The following is a 24,130-nucleotide window of genomic DNA, read 5'->3' as shown; positions in this document are numbered from 1 at the left end:
TTGGATCATTTATAGGCTACAGTACTGCCTCTGTCTCGTAAGACGTCAATACAAACCACCTCAGCTAGGCCCAGGTAAGGCCCTCTGGGGAAACAATCAGATCCATCTTCTCATTGTGGATAAAAACATCTAATAATAATGTTTCCACTTCCTGCTCCAAAATTAGTGTTCTGCTGGACCAGTCAGCTGAAGTGACTCATCCTGCAACCCCATGACTTTTGGGCACAATGCAAGGAAAACTGTGCCAGGGTATGGGAAAGGATGGGGGAAATCCAGAATTCCTCTTTACACTTTTGTTCAATTTTTGAGGTTCAAAGTCACTTCAGAACAGGTTTCTGACAGAATGAAACAATCTATCCAAACTGAAACAAAAGCGTCTGCTCTGACATACATTCCCCTGTACAGTTTGCTAAAAGACCAGCACTTCCTTAAAAACCCCACACAATTTTACTGTATACACGACCGTACGGACATACAAATATACACCTTTGTACTGATACAGTCCAGTTTGGAAGTTGACTGCATGCTTTGCTGCAATGAGACAACTCAACCAAAATCTTTCAACTTATTGTCAAGTTCTTCCAATACCTGAATGGCTGCATTACGATCCTGAGCAGCTTCAAGTTCTTTATTTTTCTCATTCAGTGACTTCAACTGTTCATCTGTGGGATAAGAAGGAAGAGTAGTGAGGTATCTCCCCTGTAACATAATGACAGAATTCACTCTCCAAATGCAATTAAGCCTAAATTTCCTTTAACAACATGAATTAAAAAAAAAAAGAGGAAAAAAAAAAAGAGAAAGAGAAGAATTCAAGATTTTGCTACAGATGGACTAGGTAGTATTGTGGCAAACTAATGCAATCCTTAGACCAGAAGCATTTATTGTGAAGATCAATACATAACCCTCTGCATTACTATTACTACAAAACCAGAAAGCAACTTTATTTTTTCCATTAGAACAAAAATTCCATTTTAAAAAAGCAGACTTGAATGCAAAAGCAAAACATGCGGAAATAACAAATGTAGTTAACGGATGGATTTTCAACCCCTATTTAAAATTTAAAGCATTTCAGCATAACAGTGAACCGAAGAATTAATATTCTCTCCAATCTTAACAATGTTCAGTTATACTTACGAAGTTTTTTAAGCTCCTCACGGAGAGTTTGACATTCTTGTGTCTCATTTACAAGTCTCTCCTGACTTTGAGCCAGACGTTTTTCTACTTCAAAGTACTGTTGTTCTGCAAAATAACAATGTTCTCTCAATTTCACTTTATAATAAACATTTCTTTTTCTTTCTCACCTTTATCAAGGATCTTTATTAACGGACATCTTCATTAAATAATGGTACTTATAAAGAAACTACCTAAAAGTATTGAGACTACAGTAGAATTTGAAGAAAAAAAAGTCTTTCTGAATGCAAAAAGATGCATTTCCACATTGAATTAATACTGTTAAAAATACTTCGTTAGCATGGAAAAGGATACCTTTCTGGAAATCATCCATAAAGTAACAGCCTGATCTTTAACATTTTTGATGTAGCTAGAGAACATTTCATCAGCACAATTACAGAGTGTGGTCTCAGTTAAATCAATTTAAAGCTTCTTTTATCTGTAGCATATTTCTATACACATAAAATAAAATCCACATAACCCTACGAATGAAGAGATTTGATTTAGAAAATTTGTAATGAACACTTGTTAAAGTGAACTCTTTACATATGTTTTATCCTGCATATATCATAGCACTGAAAAAAACCCCAAATTAGATCTAAATTTTGGTTATCTGAAACAGTAACTGCGTCACAGAGCATACCTGTAAAATACTTAGTAAATGCAGAACTACTCTCACCCTCAGGCATAGCAGGCTTCTAAGGGTTTTTTATTTATCTTATGGTTCCTATCATATCTTACATTTTCAAATTTCCAGCCCATATGAAGAGACTTGAAAGAGATTAACTTGCTAAAATTTGTTATTTATCTGAATTTATGCTACACTTTATGAATTTACTTTAGCAAGATTTTTACCATGAAAGAGATAGAAAGGTTGAAGAAAAGATGTAAACAGAGTTGACATCAGAAGTATGTCACCTATCTGATAAATTAACTCATATTCACAACTCTGCCCAGTGCTTACACTCATCTACGCTCTTTTCTCATTTTTACTCCAATTCTCTACTGGTATTATTTTTCTGTGATCAGAAAAATACATTGATTCTATCAGGAGCATTTTACGAAAATGTTATGGTATTCAACATGGAACTTCCCAGAAAAAGTATAACCCCAAAACTAACTGAGAGCTGGGTAAACAAATCATTATTTTTCTTCCAGGCAAGGATCAAAGCAGACTAAAATGCTTCTTAAAAATCTGATGAAAAACTATTTTAAGCCCATTTTGAATGCAGTATTAACCCTGAATAGTCCTGTAGGGAAGAAAAAAAAAGAAAAAAAGAAAAAAGAAAAATATCTTTTTGCCAAACAAAAGTGAGAGAAAAAATCCTATCGTGTCTCAACCGAAAGGCCCTTTCCTAGCCAAAGGACACACACCCCCGGCTCAGGGCCCCTTCCCGGGCAGAGGACGCACACACCCACCGCACAGCCCCCAGCTTACCCCCTGAAAGCGTTTCGAAGACCACAACGACACGTCAGGCCCAGCCCTACCTCCCTCACTCCTAGAGGGGACCACCACCACATTCCTACTCGTTAAAAACGCATCGGAGGGGCAATGAGGCACCCAGCTCGACCCTAGCCTACCCGTCCTCTGCCGGCCCACTGCCCCTGCTCGGGCACCGGGACGAGCGGATACCGCTCAACCCTTGGGCAGAGCAGCCCCCTCCGCACGGAGCACCCCGGGGCCTGCCCCGTTCCCGCTGCCCCTCGCCTCCGTTCCCGTCCTCCGGTCTTCCCGCTCCCCAGACTCACCGCTGTCCACCTTGAAGCGCTCATGCCTGGCTCGGAGCCCGTCGATCTCGCTCTGCTGGTCGGCCAGGAAGCGCTCCAGCTTCCCCTGCACCGGCTTGGGCAGCTTGGAGAGCTCGGCCCGCTCCAGGACCTGCTGGAGCACGGCCGCCATCTTGGAGGCAGGCCAGAGCGCCGCTGCGCTTTCCGGCCTAACCGCCACCGGCCGCCACGCGCCCGACGGCGCAGGCGCCGCAATGCCGCACGCGCGAGCGGGTAGGCCGGCGTCACGCGGAATCATGGGAAGTGTAGTTTTCTAGAGGGGCAGCAGGGCGCCTACGGGCACTTCCCCTTCCGGTGGGGCAACGCTTTTCCGCCATGTTGAGTGAGGCCATAGCTGCTGGTTAAGGCGTGAAAGCCGCCGAAGTCGACGCAGGAGTCTTCAAGGCTTCGTCTCGAAGCTCGCCGCGGGGTCTGTCGCTTTTCTAAGTCGTTCTGCGCCGCCGGGAGATTCCGGAGGAGGCGTCACCGCTTCCGCCGCTCAGAACATGGCGGCGCCCTCCCTCGGCGCGCCCTTTTCCCGCGCTCGGGTCTGGAGGCCGTGACGCGGCTGTGGGTTGAGGTGCGTCATTTTCCTGCGCTGGGGCGCGAATGGCGCCCGCCAGTGACGCGCGCATTAGCCACCTCAGTGCTCGGCTGAGGCGGCGGCACTGGGGTGAGGTGGCGGTGGTCGAACTTGGGGACCCGGCGGTAGCCGCGCCCGTCAGGCTAGTGCGGGGAGCGTTGGGGGTGGCCCGCGCCCCGAGGCGGTGGGAGAGCTGTGCGGGAGCCACCGCCGAGTTGTGGGCCGGGCTCAAGTGCAGGTGCAGGCGGGTACAGAGGTGCTTTTGGCCCGGCCGTGTGGGCTGAGGTGAGGTGGGTGACAGCCATCCTCCTCGCCCGGGTCCAGGGCTTCACCCACGCCATTCCCGTGCACCTTTCACCGGCAGATACCTTTGCGGGGACTCGGAACGCACTTTGCTTCCTCACCGTGTGTTCTTTGGCTTTAGCGTTTTCATAGTTAATTTTTGAGAAAGTCCCCAATGCATTAAGCCGTTTTCAAAATAGGCCTGCATGGAAGGGAGGAGCGTCTGTGGCAGTCCCCACGTCCTGGCCTTCTGGGTGCATGTGGCTACTGATAGAAGCTGTGAAGATGGCCTTTGAGATGGTCCACAGATCCTGTACTTTTAATGAGTTAGGAATTGGAAAGAAAATTGTGCACAGCATGTTAAAGTATAGAATTTAGCAAATGCCTCAAAGGGGAGTGTGCATGCAAAAGATGAACATTTTACATTCTGGCCTCTGATAAAACATGATGCAGCAAGGACTTGTTGCTTGGAGACGTGTTTTTCCTAGCATTTGCTTGCATGACCTGCCATATTGTTTCAGTGGCAGGTATTTAAAATAGTTTTATTTCAAAAAACAATCGCATACTTTTTCCTCTAGTATAGACAGTTATATTTTTCATAATGTAAACACTTGCAGATTGTAAAGCTATTTAGTTAGCCTTTATTGACAGATAGAGTATTAACATATTCAGGATCTTTTATTGAGACTCATGTAACAGGTGTAGTATATATAATATCTTTGACTTCATACATTATTTGTTTTACAGGTTGAAACTACAATAGTCCTAAACCTGCAGCAATGGGTAGAACTTACTTTGTTGAGGAAGCTATTGAACAGTATCTTTTAGACCTCAGCACAAAATTAAAGCCTTATGTCACTGGCCTGTTAATAGGGCAGGTGAGTGTGTAATATCTGAAGTCTGTTCCATTCATTCATGTTAATAGGGGAAAACTCCCTTGGCCTTAATCATATGGGATAAGTTTGTTAACATCAAGTTGAGTGTGTGTAACGCAGGAGAGTGATAATATGATCAGGAGGGACTTCTATAAAGGGTTTGCAACGTCAACTGACTACACAAGTCTTTTAAAATCATTTTGTGAAAGATGTGACAGGCAGAAAAGAAATTAAAATCATAAAGCTTAGCAGTAAACAAGTCTTTAAGGCAAAGGCAAATTCATGAAGGAATTATTTTGTAACAGATTCCTATAGAGTTAATGATAACTACTGTAAAGCAGACCTTATAGTTACTATACTACACAGTGTATTCTTAGACTTAATTTCAACCTCATAGCATATTTGCTTCTTTTGATGTTTTTGAAAGTGTTCCCCACAAAGAGACTATGTGATTCGGGCTGTTCGAACACCACCAAAGGAAGAGCAGAAGGAAGACAACATCAGTCTTTCAAAACTGGCATCTGTTGATGAAGAATGGATAACTACGCATGCCAGTCAGGTAGCACAGTATGAGTTAATGAAGGGGATGGGAGGAACAGAAAGGAAATGTCTTACAAAAACTGTCTCATCACTTGTGTAATCTCAAGCCTTTTTGTCAAAGTAAAAGAACCTTCCTAGCCATGCTAGGCACAGATATTTTAAAACAAAATACATATACATAGATATTTAAACAAAATATCTGTATTGTTTTTAAAGTTTATATCAAGTTACATGGATGCCAGATCTCTGATTCCTATTAATACATGTTCATTTTTATTTTTAAGGTTTCTAGAATGCTTCCTGGGGGCTTACTAGTTCTTGGTGTATTTATTATTGCAACTCCAGAACTGTCAAAAGACAGTCAAAGTACTTTACGCAGGGTAAGTAGCCTTCCTGGTGGAAAGACAGGAATATCTTCAGGTGTGTAGCAGAATAATTTTATATCGTTTTCTTGAGTATAATGGTTGTTTTGTTACATTATTTCTAAAAGCACAAATGTTCTGATTTGCTGTATGGTTTTGAGACTGAAACCTCAGAAATTGCTGTCTTTTGGAACCGTACCACAGTTTGTATTTGCTAACTTTCTGCTTCTTGTGGTGTTTGTTACTGCAATAGCAAATCTTTCTGTATTTACTGAAAGTGAACATTAAGGAAAACATCTTCCAGGTTTATAGTAAGCTAAGTCCTTGTGGCACAACTGTTAGCTTTTTTTGTCTGAATTAATTGCTGAGATTAGAGATAGTTACAATAGTGAAATATCTGTAGTTCTGATTCCATTAAAAGGAATATCTTGTATACACAATACCACAAATAGTGGTATTTGACTTAAGTGTGTGGGTTTATATTTAAAAACTACTTAGGGCGTGCTACTGTCTGATAGTAAAAAATACATTTTCATTACAGTATTGGGGCATCTAGTGCCACGTTTAGTTCTGTTCTGTAGACGTAGGTTCATTTTATCATTTTCATAAGGTAAGCATAAGTGATTTAAACATGAATAGGTTTCAGAGCCTAAGGTGGAAGATTCAGGTTTGGCAATGCAATGCAATCACATCTCAGCTGTGATTACTGAAACTAGTAGCCAAGAAAAAAAGGTGAGCTGTGCCCAGGTCATCAGTGATCCCTGAATTTTTTTTTTTTTTAATTGATAGTTTTTCACAGCTGTCTTTCTGGATCCTCAACCAATAGGCATAAAGCTGTAATATTTTTGTAGGGAGAAAAGCATACAAGTTGAATATGTGAATGTGTGTTGTTTGGTTCAGTTTATAAGGAAGATAAATTAAGATTTCACAAGCAACTTTTTCGCTTTGGAGTAGTTGCCTATGAACCTTCGTTGAATGTTCTTTTAATGCGACATTTTGGTGGCATGTAAGCTGTATTTCCCATTTAGGCATAATTATGATATCAGTTGGACTTAGAACTTTAGTGCAAGACTATTTTCCAGAAATTATAATGCATTGTTTTTGTGGAAAAATTTAGAATACTTTTTTTCATCTTTAGATAATCTTCTCAGTGGAAAAGTCCTTGACTAAAAGAAGGCTCTGGAAACCTACTGAGGAGGAGGTGTCAGACAGAGCAGCTCTTCAAATTTGTTCTGCTACAAAAAAGTATCCTTTATGAGCAAGGTTTATTGATTGAGACTGCTACCCCCAACCTCATTCTGTATTTTTTCTGAATAAATCATAAATTGGGAGGAAGAAGTTGTTTGAGTTCAGATAGGCATAAGTTGAAGTCATAAAGTTTTCTCATTACCCATAAGACTACTGACCCTCTTATCCTTGCAAAATTTTCATCATTTCTTACTGTTAGATTTGTGTGTGTAGTGGCATCAAATTATGCCTTCCCCAGTCAGTTTTGATTTGCATAAATTGGAGAAAACATCTAAAATACTGTATAGCTTCTTGAGCTTGCCGTTATCAGTAATACTTACATGGAAGTGGGCAAGTAGCAGCACATGGGATCTGTACTAGTGCAGCAGAAGAATGCTGGATCTGTTGATAATGAGCGAATACAAGGAGAGAAAGCAAGGCTTTTCCTTAGAGAGATGAGAGAGACAGGGGCAAATTGGTGCATTGGTGATTCTCGCTGTGAATACCTGTTGATCTTAATGTATTTGTAAGAGATGGGACAGCATCACTGTGGTAGTTGGAGTTTACAGTCAAATTTTTTTCCACTTTCTTACACTAATGAAAGGTGAGAACTTTCTTCAGAGCATAAATTAGCTCAACAAAGAAGTTAAGGACAAAGTAATTGTGAATTGCTCTTTTTTGTTTGGTTTTTTTTTTTGTTTGTTTTTGCTCGATCTTTTTCTTTAAGTAGCAAAGAGTAGTTTGCCGAACCTATGATGTGCAAGATCCGAAGGTAAGCACGTCATCCTGTGTGTTGTATTCAGCTTTTAATGCATGACAAGTAATGTTTCAAAAAAAAAAACAAAAAAAAAAAACAAAAAACAAAACTATCTCTGAGTTATACAGTGTTTTGTAGAGATGCTTTATTGCTTATTTCTTCTCTCAGAGTTCAGCTAAACCAGCAGATTGGAAATACCAGAGTGCTCTGTCTGCTACCTGGTTAGCTTTGGACTGCACCGTAAATGTTAATATTCACATTCCACTTCTTGCTACTTCGCCAAACCATGACTTGGAGAAGAATACCAAGGTAACTAACCAGCTGCTCCAGTTGTGCAGTTGGTCTCTACACTACTCTATTGAAAATTAAATGAGAGAGAAAGATTTGAATAGTGTGAATAGAGGAGTAGGACTATTCGGCGGAGAATGTTTGGCAGTTATTCCACGTCTAAATGTAGTTTGAAGTTGCTATGAGGATAGCTTTTCTTCTGCTATGCTTAGTGTTGGCAATTTCCTTTGCTCAAACTTATTTATCAGTTGTCATGAGTAGAATCATAGAACAGTTAGAGTTGGAAGGGACCTTAAAGATCATCGAGTTCCAACCCCCCTGCCATGGGCAGGGACACCTCCCACCAGACCAGGGTGCTCAAAGCCCCATCCAGCCTGGCCTTAAGCACCTCCAGGGATGGGGCATCCACAGCTTCCCTGGGCAACCTGTTCCAGTGCTTCACTACTCTCACAGGAAAGAATTTCTTCCTAATATCTAATCTAAATCTCCCTTCTTCCAATTTAAAACCATCACCCCTCATCCTGTCACTACATCTCCTGACAAAGAGTCCCCCTCTGGCTCTCCTGTAGGCTCCCTTCAGATATTGGAAGGCTGCTATGAGGTCTTCCCTGGAGCCTTCTCTTCTCCAGGCTGAACAACCCCAGCTCTCTCAGCCTGTCTTCATAGGAGAGGTGCTCCATCCCTCTGATCATCTTCGTGGCCCTCTGCTGGACCCATTGAACAGGAGTATTCCAACTAAAGTCTCCTGTGCTTCACCTAGTGAAACATTACATCTGATTAGAACAGGGGCATGGGATGCTTTTAATATGGATTGACTTTCAGTTGCGTGCATCTCGCTCTACAAAAGTAAAATCCCTGGGGTAGCACTTAAATATTTTGAAATGCTTCTTTGTAGAGGATATATTCTGAACACGTTGGTTTTAAAATTTAGCTTTGGAAAAACATTTAGAGAAAGTTTTCAGAGACTTTAAAACTCTCTGAAGTAACTGTTGAAACGAGTATTTCCGTAATTTTCAGCATGATACTGTCCAACTCCTTTAGTGAAATTCTCTTTCCTGTTTGTTACGAGATCTTTGTGTTTTCACTTTTTTTTTTTTTTAAAGAATGGATTAAATCGATGGTCGAAACAAATAGAAGACAGTGTTTGTCTAATCAATGGACAAGTTAAAGATGGTGATACAGAACTACTGGAAGGGCAGGTGAGTCTTGAACAGCAAGGAATTGAACTCTAATAGGTGCATGGTTAGAATCTCCAAAATAATAAAGCATTGACTTAGATGTCTTCTGTACAATATTCGTTGATCTAATCGGCCTGTTTCAGGTAACTAATACACGGGACTGCTTGTGTTCCCATCTTCATTGCAGATTTGCTCTTCTTCCTCTGGTAATGTGAAGACAACAATTGCATGTGAAGTCTGCCTAGATATTTTTCTATATCCTGTCTCCTCATTAAAGAACATGACTAAGGTGTGAATGTAGATGATGAGATTTCTAATACCTACATATGTCTGAATGTTTAACAAGGAGCGGAAACGCATTTGTCTGGCTGATGCATTCATCTCTCAGTTTTGTAATGATATTCTCATGGCTGTTTACTATGTGCTATTTTTCTCTCTTAAAAGCTATAAATTAGGGCACATTTTGTGCCATAGCGAGGAGATTTTGATTCAGGGAGATTTTCCTGTTTCGTAACTCTTGGAATTTTTTTCCCCTCAGAAAAAGTTAAGAGGAAATACTCAGTCCAGTACTCAGCTTTCTGATGTCAAAGTTCTGACACAGCTGGTAAGTATTTAGTGGTTTGTGAAGTATAACCTCTTTGTTATCTTATAAAATAGAATTAAAAAATAAAAGAACATTCTGAATTACTGTATAACCTCTTTGTTATCTTATAAAATAGAATTAAAAAATAAAAGAACATTCTGAATTACTGTCTAGAAATCCAGTTTATTTTGTTGTAAGACTTTTGATTGCCCTGCGAGATTGGCTATGAAACTCTGGACAGATACGCATATTTCGTGTCTTTAGAAATTCTCATGCTGTGGTAACTGCATTGTCTAAGAATTGCCAGTACAGCTGCAAGGAAAATACGAAAAACTGGTTATAGAAAAGAAATCCTGCAAACTAATTTGTTTGGTAGTAGGTTACCTGTCAGTACCTGCATACATTGATTTCAAGGTGACTTTGCATCCTTCTGAAGTTCAGAATCACCCCCATGCTTCAACTTGCTGTGGCTAGCTATGGACCTTTATGTGAACGCTTTTGTCAGAAGCTGAGTCACTAGTTTTGGATTAAGGTATGGATCCTGTGAGGTGAATCATAATCTGAAGCTGTTGGGTCTGTGTCAGGAGGTTCCTCTCTACCAGAGGTTATGCTGACTTGAGCTCTGAATGCCCCAGTCTAGGTCCTGAAGTCCAAAGGTATCCTGGCATTGTTTTGTAGGCTTCTTGCACGGCACAAACCATCCTGTTTTGTCAGGTAGTTCCCGGTTTCTGGAAAGTTGTGTTCAGCAAAACTTTTAGAAATGTTAGATTTTGTTGATACATTGTTCCAGTGGTTAACTGCCTCAGAGAAAGGAAATTTTTCTTGTTTTGGCAGAAGTAGTTTGTGTGGTTCTTGTGGAAGTTATGCATCCCTGTGTTGCCAAGTATTGTCTTAGAGTGCTTCATACAACACACTCATGATTTTGGTAATTACAGTGAATGTTTCTACGCAACAGTTTGATACAGTTCTAAATGTGACCGCATTTATAATTTGGTGCTAACTAATGGGATGACTCTCAGGATACTGTAGGCTTTGCTGGCTATATAGTAAATACACAAACTTCACTGCTTAAAAAAAAATCTTAAAAAGATTTCAAGATTGCAACACTAATATTAGCTGCAAGCCACTTGCCTGGAAAGTTTTAGAAGTCTTATAGATGCAAATATTTAAATCACAAGAAATGGAACGTTTGGAAAAGTAAATACATTTTCCATAATGAAGAAGGAGAGATTTTCAGTCTTAACTAACAAAACTAAAAAAATAAATAAATTAGAGTTATAAATTATAAGGGAAACCAGGTTATATGTAAACATCTTATGGTATGCTATTAATTTCCTAGTTCTGTTTTTTGTTACTCATGCTGCAAGTGCCTTGGTAACAAGATAAAACTGAAACTTGTTTATTTTTCAGTCCCAGGGTTCAAGTCATAGATCAACAGCTACAGTCCAGGTCTGCAGTGGTTCCATAAATCTCAAAGGTGCTGTGAAATGCAGAGCCTACGTCCATAACAACAAGCCAAAAGTCAAAGAAGCTGTTCAGGTAGTGAAAAGGTTGTTAGTTCATCAGAAACGTTTTTCTGAAATACATGAAATTTGTCATACTGGCTTTTCTTCGCCATAATATCATGGTCTGAACCGGCGTCAAAATGTTTATCCTCTTGAACACAGGGATTGTTTTAGAAACCACATGTGTGCGTATGTGGTGGATTCAGTTGCTTTTTCACTTCTAGCAGGTATGTCTCCTGTTGCTAAGGCTGTTCTCTGGTGAATCTTTGCACAAATTGTCAAAGTGATTAGGCTTTGAAGAATTTTCTTAAAGTTAAGAAAAGGTTACAGACTATATTTTTGGATGTGTAGTGGGAAAATACAGATTTATTTGTGCAGTGAATTTTTTCCCCCCTTATTGAGTGATTATTGTTACCTTTTGATAATTATTGTTGGTTTTTAACGGTAACGTCTAGAAGTTGTTAGTTCTTATTCTAACAATACTAAAATTTTCCTCAGCTTTTTATTTTTGTTTTGTTGGGTTTTAATTTTAATTCTTTTCATGTTGGCTTCTCTTTATTGGGCTTTCAAAAATTCTCTTTAAAATTTTTATTTTCTGGGAAAAACTTTCTTTCAACATGGGTTAAGCCTATGAGGGACTATTGTTGTTTCTTGCTAGTCAAAAGCTTTGCAAATGGCTCTTATGTTACTGATATTTTTGCTTTTGTCCTTGCAGGCTTTGAAAAGAGACATAATAAACACATTGAGTGATCGGTGTGAAATACTATTTGAAGATCTGATTATAAATGAAGGACCTCACAAAAAAAGTAGGCATTCAAAAAAAAAAAACCACCAGTTTACATTTGCAGTGAATTGTGGTTCTTAGAAGGTTCTGCTGTTGTACTGAAGTTCCAGTATGGTTAGAGCAGAATTAAAAGCAAATGGCACAATTTCTGTTTGGCAGCCTTGACTTTTCTTGAATCCTGAGAATTTTTATCAAGTTCAGATATGTTCTTTGGCATCACAGCTTTCACACTGAGTTTGTATTTAGTTCTCGTGACCACAAAATGCAATTTCAGGTTCTTTCTGATCAGTGGATCAGAAATTTTGTAATTGCTAAAAATTCTGTAGTTAAAACTTCTGTCACTGAAGTTCTAACTGTAACTTGCACATTTTAAATGTTTATTATTATTTTTTTAAATAACTCTATGGTTATCCCATTAATGTTTAAGTATGCTAAAACTTGGTAGGATTAAAAGAACCAGCTGGACATAGCCTTCCATATTCTTATATCACCTATGTGGTGAATTCTAATGGACATGAGCTCTGAGGTTTGATAGTTCATCTCCATTAAATTAAATATGGCATTGTGTGTGGCGATGATGATGTGAAGAAGTACACTGATTTTTTTGTTTTTAACTAACTGTACAAATACATCACTTGTGTTGTCTTTGCCCCCTCAACTTATTTCTCATCATCAAATACTATTTTACAAGCTTTGTGTCTTTTAAAGAAGTAGATCTTATTTCAGCACCATGAATAATTGCTGGATTGCATTCGCTTGAATTTAACAGAGCACCATGCAGCCACCAGAACACAATGCAAATTGATCTAATGAAACTAAAGCTGCCAATTGTAATTATATTAAAAACTCCGGGCGTATATGCTGAGACCAGATCTCCTAGCTGACAGTAGGTGATTCTTTAAACTTCTTTGAGTCAGTGCAATGGCATCAAATTATCTTCTTGTTGTGTTGTTTGATTATTTTTTTTTTTTAATCAAATCATATATTATTAGTTGATTGAAATATCAATTTGAAGATCTTATATATAAGAAAGCCTTTTAAGAGATACCATCTTTGGTAGTGATTTTAGAAAAAATAGAAAAGAAATGGAAACATATTGATTGTGTAAGGAAAATGATTCATGTTCAGAATTACCATTTACTTTTAGGATAATGTGGTTCGTTTTGGTGTTAGCTAACTTTATCCAACCCGTGTGATTTAAACTTGCTGTTTTCAGTTGTATGCAGTTTTCCGTTTCCTCTGTAGGTGGCAGCCGTGCTTTGTGGCTTTATGGCCATTGCAAATGTTTGCAATCCTTTGTGGTGGTGAAATCATGTGCTGTTCTGCCTACACTCTTATCGTGCAGTCTTTCCCAGAGTACTTTTGCTAGTCATTCTAAACATGAAAAAAGGTCTGTTTAACATTTTATGGTCTGCTTTGGAGGTCTCTCAGGTATTTCTGGAGAGACTAATGTAAGAACATAGAATAGTGTGACAGTAGCCAAAACTTTCATAAAACAGTAACAACGAAACAAGCCATGCCTGAAAACGGAATTTTTACATGGAAACTTTTAGCAGTTCTTTTGCAATAGCTTTATCTTATGGTCAGAGATTAATAAGGAATTTTATCATAACTGGCAAGGCTTTTATTTGGATGGTGTTTTTCCCCCTTTTCTTTTAGATTTTGAGAGGGAATATCATGTCTTACCTCAAAGACTGTTTGTCCCTGTTGCTGGATCCAGTGTGATGCTCAGTGATTATAAGTTTGGTGATGAGGCTGATGCCGAAATTCAGGAACGTTTTGTTGAGATGTTGGATCAGGCTGTGCAAGCTGAAGATATCCATATAGCAGAGGAAATTAACACAGGTAAATACAGTATCTGAGAACAGCATAGACTGCATCACGGATTACGAAAACGTTGACTAATAGCATAGGCCAGTTTTATCCAGATATGGATATGCTTGAAGCTGGCTTAGTTCATATCAAGCTCTAAGGGTTTATATCAATCTAATTACAGTTTAAATTTATTTGAGAAAAGTGATAAGGGTTCTCGCAGTTTTTGTATTTGACTTGTAAAGACCTCTCTCTCTCCTCAAATATTTTACTCTTTCACTGCATTATCTGTGCAAGCATAGTTGCAGCTTATGAACTGCAGTTCAGTTGAACAAGGTTTGCATACTTTACTCTGCACATGAATTATGGATGATCCTACATTGGTAAATAAACCGTAAGAAAAACCTGTAAAGCTTCGTATTCCGGTTACTTTTTCAGCAGTTCGCTTAAGAGCTGAATAGTTCTGATACTACTTAGAATAAATTAGAATAAGAAGTTGGGAGCGTTAGTCAAATCTACTGACTTTTCACTAAATATTTAAAAGAAAATATGTATATAGTCTAGTGCGTCTTTCAGGAAGTTCTCATGGTAGAACCTGACTCTCTCAGAAAGACAAAGTTCCTCTCTTTGTTCTGTGTATTTTAATTTGTGTATCAAATGCAGTGCCCAAAACTGAATTTTTGTGTTTCACCCAAAATGGAAAGAAAATTGAGAGAGCTTTTCATTTTCTACTGACTATCTTGGAGGTTTATGATCTGGTTATGTGACTGTTACATTCCTCTTAATACAGATATTTTGCTGTAATTTAGTTAGTGACTTTCTTTTTCTGAATATCTGATTTATATTGTTTCCTGTTTTGTTTTGTTTTTTCCCTGTACAGCTTTGATTTCAATTTTGGGGTCAAATCTGTAGCTGAAATGCATCTAGTAATACTTCCTGTGATCTTATGGAAGAGTTTTCTTTTCTTCCCATTTTTCCCCCCATCAAGGTGAATATGAGCTACAGGTTTTATAAAAAAAACACTAATTCTCAGATAAGAACTTTGGACACTTTTTGATGTTGGTATTTAGGGGCAAAACATGGAAAATGTAGTCATGATCTTGCTGCATAGGGTAAACTACTTGACCTACTTGTTTACTTGGAGGGTTTTTTGAGTTTCTTAATTTCAGCGGTAACCATAAATTCTTCCATCTTTCTAAATTAATCCGTTTTCCAAAGTTTTAACTAAACCTTTTAGGAGTGAAACTGCCGGATTATCTTGAAAAGCAAAAAAATGTACGCAGCTCAAGAACCTCCAGAGAAACAGGAAAGCCAATAAAAATCTCTCTTGCGTTATAAGAGTAATAATCTTAAAGCTAATCATTACTGAGCTTTAAGGAATTAGTATAACTTAGGGAGGCAAATTAATATGTTATAGCAGTGGAGATAAGCATGGGAGGGAGAAAGAAGGTGATTTAGTTTAACGTTATTGCGTTATGTAAAGATGTATGATCTGGAGGCAGGGAGAAAGCATGATTAGACTAAGAGCAACACATTACAAAGATTTGATGCCATTAATACGTGGAAAGTGATGTCCAGGTCACAAAATGTCCATGTCATAAAATGAATTTCTGTTTTCTTGTAGCTTGCTGGTTATAGTTAGGTGTATGGGATTTCTTTGTTTTGTTTTGTTTTTTATAATCTAAATTGAAATAAGTGCATAGCAGTGGAAAGGGAAAAACAAAGAAAGAGGGTTTTGGAAAAAAACTTAAGACTGGCTTTATCCCCATGAACACCATAAGGTTTGTCTGTAGAATGGATTCCTTTAATAGCAATGGTAGTAATAATGCTATCAGCACAACACTATTTGATTCTGATAATTATTGTTATGGCATTATTAACATGTGGTTTATTAAAATCACAAGTTATTTATACACTTTTATTAAAGCCAGGAAGATTGTTTTAGACGTTAGGCCTGTTAACTGTTTAAAAAAAAACAAACCAAAACAAACAAAAAAAAGTGTTCTGCCTTGTAAGAAAAAGCATTAATTTTGCAATTTGATTTTTATTGGTACTTGGGCATGAAGTGTTGTAAGCTTTGCTGTAAACATGTTTTTGTGACACAATGAGAGTTTGGGGTTTCCCCTGGGTAAAGGCTTTTTCAATGCGTCATTCCAGTTTGGGTAGCATTTGTTGTTTCTCAAAGCTTAGAGCTATCTTTATTAATGATGGTTAATAGTCAGTAGTGGCATAAAAACTGGTTTGTAGTGAGTTTTGACATTAGCCTTTTTCTTTGTATCAAAATTCCTGTGGTTTAGGCACTAGCCTTGAATTAACTGGAAATGCTATCCCTAGTGTAGTTCTGGGGAAAGTTTGCTGATAAAAAGAGTTGTTTAAAATTCAAGAACATGAGCAGGCTTTTAAGAATAATTTTTTTTTTTTTTTGCTCTTTAAAATATGTGCTTGAGAAGAAGAGAATCTAATCAGTATAGCCAAAAGATTTATTTTTGAGCAGCTTTTAGTCAAAGCATATGAAATAAAGGTATTTTGAGAAGGTCAGTTTTATGTGCTTACTTAGTATGGCCTCTGCTGCTGTCTCCTACAGTTTTATTCTCTTGATTCCTTGTACAGCTCTGCAGTGAGGTCACTACTGGGTCGTGCTTTAAAATTGTTGCATGGAAAATAGAAAGTAAAACCCAACCTATTTATAATTGAAAGATATAAATAGCTCTAACACTGTAGTTTCAAGGTATTTAGTGCTTTAATACAAGAAATAGAAAGCTTTGCGTTTATGATTGGCTTTACTAAATCCCTGCTCCTCCTTGGTGCAGAAGGTGGGGGTGGTGTGTTAAATACCCTGAGTGGATAAACATAAATAAGACTTCAGTAGTGGTAATCACTTCCCCACCTTTGTTAGCAAATTGAAGAATTAATGAAGAATTAAGGATTCATATAATTGGTACTAGAAAGGACCTGCTTTTGAAAACTCTGTGATTTATACTACAGATGCTTCAAATGCAAGTTTTCCATAACTTAATGGCATAAATGGTAACTAAATAGCTCGAGTTTGTTTCTTTTTTCTTTCTTCCTCTTTCTTTTTTTTTTTTTTTTTCCACCTGAGTGAGCAAGCATTCCTGCCTTGATGTGCAGCTTCAAAAGTTACCTTTGGAAAAGTGCAGCGGTTCATATGAAGGTGCAAAGAAGCATAAAGTTAGAGGGCACTAACTATCCTACTTGCTCGTAAAAACTAAAAGAAGAAAGAAACCTGCTGGATCTATACTTCAAAGATGACCCAAGAAATGTGGTCAGCTTCTCTAAAAGTCTCATGTTATTTTAGGGAATTGAAAACTCTTATTAAGTGGTTTGGAGAGAATGTGGTGTTCTTAGTGTGCTAGCTGACGTACCTAAAAGTCTATCTTGCAACAATTAGTAATTCCTTTAGTTAAAGATTTCTGCTCATGTTTTAGGCAGATGAGGGTGTGTTTTCCTTTGCACAGAAAAAATAATGATGAAACTACTGCCTCATTGGTTTTCAGAGATATGTGGTAAGTTCTTTTCAAAAACACACCCCTTGCATTGAAATGTTGTGTCTTTATTTTTATTTTACACATACGTTCAGCTTGCAGAGAGATCTCAAAGCAATGTTTATGCTTAATGTAAGCATGTGTGTGTGTGTGTATGTGTGTTTGGCGGTAACATGGTGACAATGGATGAGGAGAAGGCTGAGGTACTTAATGCCTTCTTTGCCTCAATCTTTAGTAGTAGAATCAGCTCTTCCCTGAGGACCCAGTCCCCTGAGCTAACAGATGGGGGTTGGGAGCAGAATGAAGCCCCCTGTAATCCAAAGGGAGATGATGAAGGACCTACTCCAGCACTTAGACGTACACAAGTCTAGGACCGGGTGGGATCCGCCCAAGGGTACTGAGGGAGCTGGCAGAAGTGCTCACCGAGCCACTTTCCATCATTTACCAGCAGTCCTGGCAAACTGGGGAGGTCCCAGTTGACTGGCATCTAGCAAATGTGACGCACATCTACATGACCAGGTGGAAGGATGATCTGGGGAGCTACAGGCCTGTCAGTCTGACCTCGGTGCCTGGGAGGGTTATGGAACAGATCATCCTGAGTGCCATCAAGCAGCACATGCAGGACAACCAGGCAATCAGGCCCAGTCAGCATGGGTTCATAAAAGGCAGGTCCTGCTTGACAAACCTGATCTTCTATGACAAAGTGACCCGCTTGGGGAATGAGGGAAAGGCTGTGGATGTTGTTTACCTGGACTTTAGTACGGCCTTTGATATGGTTTCTCACAGCTTTCTCCCAGAGAAACTGGCTGCCCGTGGCTTGGACAGAAGTACTTTGCACTGGGTTAAAAACTGTCTGGAGGGCCGGGCCCAGAGAGTGGTGGTGAATGGAGTTAAATACAGTTGGTGGCCAGTCACAAGTGGTATTCCCCAGGGCTCGGTGTTGGGGCCTGTTCTCTTTAACATCTTTATCAATGATGTGGACGAGGGGATCGAGTGCACCCTCAGTAAGTTTGAAGATTACACCAAGTGAGATGGGAGTGTTGACCTGCTTGAGGGTAGGAAGGCTCTACATAGGGATCTGGACAGGCTGGGTCAATGGGCCGAGGCAAATAATACGAGGTTCAACAAGGCCAAGTGCTGGGTCCTACACTTGGGTCACAACAACCCCATGAACACTAAAAGTTTGGGGAAGGGTGGCTGGAGAGCTGCCTGGTGGAAAAGGACCTGGGGGTGTTGGTTGACAGCCGGCTGAATATGAGCCAGCAGCGTGCCCAGGTGGCCAAGAAGGCCAACGGCATCCTGTCCTGCATCAGGAATAAGTGATAAGTTAGACTAGAGAAGTGATTGCCCCCCTATACTTGGCACTGGTGAGGCCCCACCTTGAGTACTGTGTCCAGTTTTGGATTCCTCACTTCAAGAAAGATATTGAGATGCTGGGGCGAGTCCAGAGAAGGGCAATGAAGCTGGTGAGGGGTGTGGAGCACAAGTCTTGTGAGGAGCAGCTGAGGGAGCTGGGGTTGTTTAGCCTGGAGAAAAGGAGGCTGAGGGGAGCCCTTATCACTCTCTACAACTACCTGAAAGGAGGATGTAGAGAGGTGGGCGTTGGTCTCTTCTGGGTAACAGGCAACAGAACAGGAGGAAATGGCCTCAAGTTGCGCCAGGGGAGATTCAGATTGGATATTAGGAAAAATGTTTACACTGAAAGGGTTATTAAGCATTGGAACGGGCTGCCCGGGGAAGTGGTTGAGTCACCATCCTTGGAGGTATTTAAAAGACAGGTAGATGTAGTCCTTAATGGTATGGTTTAGTGATGGTTTTTATCAGTGTTCGGTTGATGGCTGGACTAGATGATCTGAAAGGTCCCTTACAACCTAGGCAATTCTATGATCTTGTAATTCTATCTATATATCTTGCTATCTTGGTAAATTTCATATCGGACAGTTATTAATTGTTCTGCTGTGCTACATCCTATACGAAGTCAGTTGGTTCAGAGATAAAAATGGCTAAAGACAGGTCCTAAATATCTACTTTGATTTGTGTAACAACAGATCTTGTGCAAGTTTGACTTAAGATTTTGAAGACAATTATGCCTATGACTCAGACAGAAACAACCGTTCTGATCAAACATCTAGATTATACATTTCCCTCTTAGCTAATGATATGATAGAGAAAGTACTTTTCCATGAATCATTTTCATATGAGTCATGCAAGGGATGTGCCTTATTACTCAACTATCTAATTTGTAATTTATAGGAGGTTGACAACTGCACGCTGGAAACGGGAAATCTGTTTTTATTTAGATCAGTATTCCATGGACTGCTAAAACTTGGTATCTTGGTACTGCTGTGGGTTTTTCTTCTTCAACTTCTGAACAAGAGCAATGTGTTAGTCTTTTTTTTTTTTTTTTTTTTCTTCAACATGCTCATTCTGTTCTTTCTGAAGACATCTAGATCTCACTGCAGTAGCACAAACACTTTCTCTTACTGTTTACTTGTCCAGAAGATACCTGCAATAGTAGCTACTGAATTGTAATCAGAACTTATGACAAGTGGTGCTTTAGCAAACTGTCCTGGGAACAGGAAAGCAGATAAGGCTACTTGATGGTGGTACACCAAAGGTCTTATCGCTGAACTGTGTAGTCCAAAGCATGCTTGCTCTGTGTGCGACAAATGAACAAGTTCAGCTCAAGATTAACCCCCTTCTTTCTCTACTCCCCTTCTCTATCAAGCTGGATATAACCAAGTGATTAGGGAAATCTTTGGAAAGGAAATAGATGTGGGTTTGAATCCCATCATTCTGGAAGCAGAGTCAAGCTATCTCACGTCCTGGCTGAGAAGTCTAAGGATTTAATAATTGTTCCAAAAGGGAATATTTCCTTTTATTCCTGCTCTGAAAGTGCATTTTTAAGGGATCTTCAAAAAGGAATTTCTGTGCTTTGAAGCATTTATGACAGTTGAGTAGTGAATGATGCTGGGCTCACTGTTTTAGTGGCAGTGGGGTTTGCGTGTAACCTGAATTCTGGACAAATGTCTTTAAAGTGAAAACTTTCATCTTGGAAGGTGGTTAATCGTTCATTTTGGTGGCTCCCTCTCCCCAGGGAAATTCTGACAAATTCTCCCCAGGTTATATAATGCGGGTTGGATATGTTATTCTGGAAGCAGGGTGTGGGAAATGATTTTTGGAAGAGGAACTCCTTCCCAAATGTATTTTTTTTTTCTTTATTTTTACTCTTCCAGCCATATAGAACACTATAGTACAATACTGTTGCTACTGTACCGTTTTTACTGCGAAATACTGAGTTTTTTTCTGCCATAAATGTACTTCTTATAAAGTTGATATGAAGTTCTTGGCATTTTGGTTTAATTCAACTGTAAAACACAACTGTTAGCTTTTCACCTAGTATTTACTTCTTCACTTGATTTCCATGCAGTTGATATTTGTCCAGTTACTGACAACGTGGATGACACACAACAGAAGCAAGTGACAAAAGCAACGTTGCTGTTGAAACTTCAACAAAATATGGGTATGTTATTTCCCTGATTTTGCTATGGCAATCCAGATGCTATAATGGGCCCTTTCAGTACTGTAAGATTCCACAGCATTATTACTGAATTGGTGAGATTAATGCAATACTTTTCTAAAATGAGTCCCTGTTTCAGTGTTGTAGGTGCAGGGTGTTTCTGGGGAAGAAACAATCACAGCCTGCTGTTGGAACAAAACCACTGTTTGCATTCATTCACCCTACAAGTCAATATAAAAGGCTCATGTAGCTTTATTTGTTTTTTGGAGAGCCACCGCTTCTATAATTCTGTACTTTAAAAAAAAAAAAAAAAGCACAGCACAGTTGAATGGCATTGTCAAGTAGGCATTCATAAATCAGCTAGTGACTCACTATTGCTCTTCCAAAGCTGACAAATACATATGGGCTTGGGTGCTAATTGTCAGCCTCAATAATGCAGGTAACACCAGCTGTAAAACTCTTCTTTCAAATACAACTTTTCAGTAATACTCTTTTGTCCGGCTCTTGTCTGTCTGTCTGCACTTAATACAGTTCTCTTTGCTGTGAGCTTTGGCTGTCTTTTACAGTTACATTTTAGTCAACAAAACAGTAACTTCTGTTTTCTGTTAATTCTTAGAAGTAGAACGTGGTAACTGGAAGATTAAAGATTAGTAGTGTTTAATATGTGTTTGCTTTGGATGTAAAAATGTTTTCCCTTGAATCGTCGCTCAGGTGTTTTGGGTTTTTTTGTGTTGTCATCTTAACTGAATCAGTACCAAGCATGTTAATCAATAGAAAAATGACTGTTGTGTTAGAAAGAGACTTACAGAGTAGCTGTAGTACCACACAGAAACGAAAAAACTTAATAGCTTTTGTTCCTTAAAGCTTAAAATTGTTGATATTTTTTGTAGTCTGATTCCTAGAATTAAGCAGTAGTGTAGAGTCAGTGCGTTATGTTATAGGCTAGGACATGACGAAGGTACTACAGAAGTATGCAGTCAACTGGATTTCTGGAAGGATCCTGCTCTGATTAGAAATGTCATGTGGAGCTTTAATAATTTAATTATCTGACATAGTGGCTTTAGATTTAGGCTTAGCAGTGGTAGATAGTTTTTTGGGGTGGCTCTTATTGTTCCTCCTCCTGCTCGTCATTCACATTGACCCTGCCCTCCACACCCTAGCTACTGCTGACTCTGCTGCCCTTGCCACTTACAGAATGCATTTCCTTTGTTATTTTAGGTGTGGTAATAGCAGCTGCTGTTGCAGTCTTTGCATCGATCTTCTCTTTCAATTACTTCAGTGATTAAACTCAAGCAAGCAGAGCTTCATGGAAGTATTGGCCAGTTACAAGATGGAAACATCTGGGTTTAATATATTAGTAATTAAGAATGGTTGCCTAAATATCACCAGTTAAATGTGCAACATAAATTGTAATGATAGGTTCAGTTTCCTTGTTCCAGCATGCACTTCCTATATCAAGTAGAATTATGCGGTTACAATACCAAGTAGAAGGTGAATCAAGTTTACAAAGAAACTAGCGCTGTCTCTCTGTATAAATGAATGACAGTATTATTTTCTGGAAAGATCTCTTAAACAAATGTAGAACCATCATTTTCTTCCTACTTGCTGTTTTAATGCAAAATGCTACTACTGGTGTTTTTCAGGCTATTGGTAAAACTAGCGTAGTTACGTGGTATGACGATTCTTGCTTTAGGGGTTCCTTTGCTAAGAGAAATCTTATCTCATTAAAGTTTATTGGGGAGAAATTAGATTTAATGAAGCCAACGTTCCACCATATGCATTGTTTTGGGTAATATTGATTAACTAGCATAATAGATATACAAATAGTTTCTAGGAGTTTAATGACTAATCTGATTCAGCTTGTGAATCCCTTGGTTCAAGACATCAATAAAATGCATAGAACTTTTGAGATGTGTTTATGCTGCCTTTTACTCAGTGACTCTTGATGAGGATTTCTCTGTCCAGCTCTGATTCAGTCATCATTCTCTTGGAATATTGACTATTTCAGCAACAGCTACACCTAGGCAGCCCTTGTGGATTATCTTGTAGATACATGCAATTTGTCAAAATCGTTTGCTAATCAGGATTATTAGACTGTAAGCAGATACCTTTCCATTATGAGATATTTTCCTGGGTATGTTAGGCTATAACATTATTGTTTAGTTGCCATGAGGAGAGCAGAAGGAGTGAAGAATTCTAGTAAGGTTAATAAAGATAGTTTGTGTATGAAATGTGATGTTTATGTGGATCTGAACTATAACAGAAAAGAATTCCAGATTTTAGGGCATTTTAATACCACTGCAGATGTCTTTTTTGTATAAAGGCACTGGAACACTAAGATGGGATACTTTTAATAAAAAGCAATTATGAGAAAGATGTCTTAAATATCATTGCCTTATCTGTGTATTCTGTTTTTACTTGCTTGGAAAAAGATCTGCTTTTAGTATTGTAATTATATTTTGGAATACAGTATTGATCTTTTGCGCTCAGTATTGCTCAAGTGGGGCCTCTCAGAGGAAAGTGAATGTTGCAATGGAGGCACTGTTTTCAGGTAAGTCCTTCAGGTGCTGCATGTTTTATAGATGCATGTTATTCTGTGCAAATGGGTGGAATCAATAGGCAAAATGGCATTATGCAGAAGCAGTTCATTCCAGAGGAGGTTGAGTGCTATCTAGAAAATGAGATGAATTTTGTAATGTGCTTCAAAATATGGTTGGTTTAAAAATTGTTCTGCTGAAGTCTCTATTAGAAGAAGGAGCAGGGGAGTAATGAGAAGAAATAAGTTTTGTTTTTTTCTCTTTTTGTGTTTTTCTGTTGGTTTTTTTGGGGGGAGTGGGTGGGGATTGGGGGTTATGCTTTTGGAGGTAAAATAAAACATGATTATTCAGTAGTTGCCTGTTACTCGAAACTCAACCATCAAAATGAAGTACAAAATTTGAGATGCTAAATATCTTGCACCAGAGAAGAAAATTGTCACGAAATGCTCTCCCAATAGTTCTTCTTGTTTGGCACCTGTGGTGTAAAAAGTAGAGGTTGTTTTGGAGGTATTATCCCATGGATTCCCTAGCAAAGAACTCTGTCTTTCTTCTCCCCATGCAAGGTTATTCAATGTTTGGTAAATGGTCCTTTTCTTTATGGTGTTACTCTAGACCGTGAAATGAATCCTTCAGCTTATAACTAACTAGGTGTCAAGGATCTGTGGCAGTCTAATTTTCTAATTTGAGGTTGGAAGAAGGCAAAGAAAGAAGTTGCTTTGGATGAGATTTCTGCTTTCATACGGGAGACTGCATTTAACCACCATCTCTGCAAAAAGAAAATAATTTAACTCTGTCAGAGAAAAAGTGAGTAATTTGACTTGTATCTACAGATTGAGACTTCTAGCCGTGAGGAAATA

General features: G+C 38.9%; 2 protein-coding genes across 2 annotated transcripts in view; one reads left to right on the top strand and one right to left on the bottom strand.

Moving 5' to 3' along the window:
- The window catches only part of TPR (translocated promoter region, nuclear basket protein), a 42,733-nt gene extending 39,611 nt beyond the window's left edge, over positions 1 to 3,122 (bottom strand). Inside the window, exons 1-3 of the mRNA XM_074151268.1 lie at positions 2,920 to 3,122; positions 1,135 to 1,239; positions 589 to 662 (exon numbers count right to left, since the gene is read on the bottom strand). Coding sequence (XP_074007369.1) covers positions 589 to 662; positions 1,135 to 1,239; positions 2,920 to 3,070 — 330 coding nt within the window. The 5' untranslated portion in view covers positions 3,071 to 3,122. The remainder of the gene's footprint in view (positions 1 to 588; positions 663 to 1,134; positions 1,240 to 2,919) is intronic.
- Positions 3,123 to 4,555: 1,433 nt separating this feature from the next.
- Positions 4,556 to 23,118, top strand: ODR4 (odr-4 GPCR localization factor homolog). The gene is made up of 13 exons (XM_074152007.1): positions 4,556 to 4,680; positions 5,105 to 5,236; positions 5,502 to 5,597; positions 6,718 to 6,824; positions 7,542 to 7,578; positions 7,732 to 7,872; positions 8,955 to 9,050; positions 9,568 to 9,633; positions 11,023 to 11,151; positions 11,833 to 11,923; positions 13,561 to 13,746; positions 20,647 to 20,739; positions 21,955 to 23,118. Exons 1-13 carry the CDS (start codon positions 4,582 to 4,584, stop codon positions 22,020 to 22,022), a joined length of 1,341 nt encoding a protein of 446 aa, XP_074008108.1. The 5' UTR covers positions 4,556 to 4,581; the 3' UTR covers positions 22,023 to 23,118.
- Positions 23,119 to 24,130: the final 1,012 nt, after the last annotated feature.

The sequence above is a fragment of the Numenius arquata genome, chromosome 8, assembly GCF_964106895.1.
Source record: "Numenius arquata chromosome 8, bNumArq3.hap1.1, whole genome shotgun sequence".
In the NCBI taxonomy this organism is placed as follows: domain Eukaryota; kingdom Metazoa; phylum Chordata; class Aves; order Charadriiformes; family Scolopacidae; genus Numenius; species Numenius arquata.
This window is presented reverse-complemented; position numbering and strand designations above follow the sequence as displayed.